Source organism: Laccaria bicolor, genomic scaffold (assembly GCF_000143565.1).
Source record: "Laccaria bicolor S238N-H82 LACBIscaffold_119 genomic scaffold, whole genome shotgun sequence".
Taxonomy (NCBI): domain Eukaryota; kingdom Fungi; phylum Basidiomycota; class Agaricomycetes; order Agaricales; family Hydnangiaceae; genus Laccaria; species Laccaria bicolor.
Genome location: NW_001889990.1, coordinates 33,705 through 35,065, shown reverse-complemented (window position 1 = coordinate 35,065; position 1,361 = coordinate 33,705). Strand labels below are relative to the sequence as shown.

The 1,361-nt window shown below is 37.3% G+C and overlaps 2 protein-coding genes across 2 annotated transcripts; one reads left to right on the top strand and one right to left on the bottom strand.

The window, feature by feature from the left end:
* Positions 1 to 138: 138 nt before the first annotated feature.
* Positions 139 to 459, top strand: LACBIDRAFT_296841 (uncharacterized protein; the record flags this gene model as incomplete). Its single annotated transcript, XM_001890607.1, has 1 exon — positions 139 to 459. One exon carries the CDS (start codon positions 139 to 141, stop codon positions 457 to 459), a length of 321 nt encoding a protein of 106 aa, XP_001890642.1.
* Positions 460 to 938: 479 nt separating this feature from the next.
* LACBIDRAFT_296840 (small secreted protein) lies at positions 939 to 1,341 on the bottom strand (the record flags this gene model as incomplete). The annotated part of the gene is made up of 3 exons (XM_001890602.1): positions 939 to 1,080; positions 1,133 to 1,240; positions 1,292 to 1,341. 3 exons carry the CDS (start codon positions 1,339 to 1,341, stop codon positions 939 to 941), a joined length of 300 nt encoding a protein of 99 aa, XP_001890637.1.
* Positions 1,342 to 1,361: the final 20 nt, after the last annotated feature.

Sequence of the window (1,361 nt, the reverse complement as noted above, 5' to 3'; positions counted from 1 at the left end):
TGTGGAAATGCATATGAAGTAGATGATACACTGGGATATGTTCTACATGCATCTGACCCTATACCAGCATCAACTTCAAAATGGATAGGATCAATTCAGAAGCCATCTACAGAAATATGTGGGGGTTGCTCAGGTGAAATGATTGAGCATGTATCCTATGCAGAGGTTCCAAAGATTATCATCCTGGAGTACCCATACTGTAATACTGAAACTAGTCACAAGGTAAAGTTTGTAGTAAATGGAGAAGAAGTTTTACTGAGCCTGAGAGGGATCATATACCATGGGGATAATCATTTCACCTCTAGAGTTTTTTCATATGAAGGTAAAGTTTGGTTCCATAATGGGATAACCACCAAAAATAAGTGTATAGAAGATGGGCAGCTAGATGATAAAAGCAATAATGATCTTAGATACTATCAAGATCAGGAACTTGTTTTGGCTGTATATTCTCAACTTTAAATTAGAACTTTGTCTTGATAAATTTAACATTAAAATAGAATTCTAGATTAATATCTTTATAACATTGAATGCAAGCCACATTGATTTGAAGCAAATGATTATAAAGAATTGTAAATAAATGTCAAATGATTTTGCAATTTTTTAGACGTTGTTACTGTAACATTATTCACAATCTCTTGGTTTACGAGTCCTCTGAGTTTACGAAGAGACTCGTTTATTACCTGGGATCTCAAGACTTTTTTCAGCGCGGTAACACTGAAATTTGACTTTCTCCCACGAAAATGATTTCTTCCCACAGTTGAACGCCTCATCCTCCTCATTGTATTTTCTAGTCAAATCTACCAAATCATTGCTTAACACTTGCTTTTAGCACCCTAAGCATATGAATAGTGATGCCTCTGCTCTCTCTTTACTCAAATTATTTGCTAGCCCTGTTCTTGCAAGCTTCCTCAACATTTCCACAGTATTATCAACCCCATTCAATTATATTTCTTTATATTCAATGTATAACAATCAACCAAGGCCTCAACCTTTTCATAAACAGTTTTGTTGATCATATTCAGGGAGTTTGGGAGTATCCGAACAAGCCCACATGCATGCCAAACAGATGAGATTAAGGTGCTGAGCAATTGTGAGCATAAATTCAAAAAGGCAAATATACAATTTGACTTACCTCCATGAGGCCTCAACCATTTCACAGACGGTTTGGTGGACCGTTTTCAGGGAGTCTGGGGGTATCCAAACGAGCCCATGTGCATGCCAAATGGACCAGATTAAGGTACTGGAGCTTGTGAGCATATGTGCAAAAAAGCGAATATACAAAGTGACTTACCTCCACAAGGCCTTAACCATTTTGAAAGCGGTTTTGTGGACCATTTTCATGGAGTTTGGGGGTATCCGAA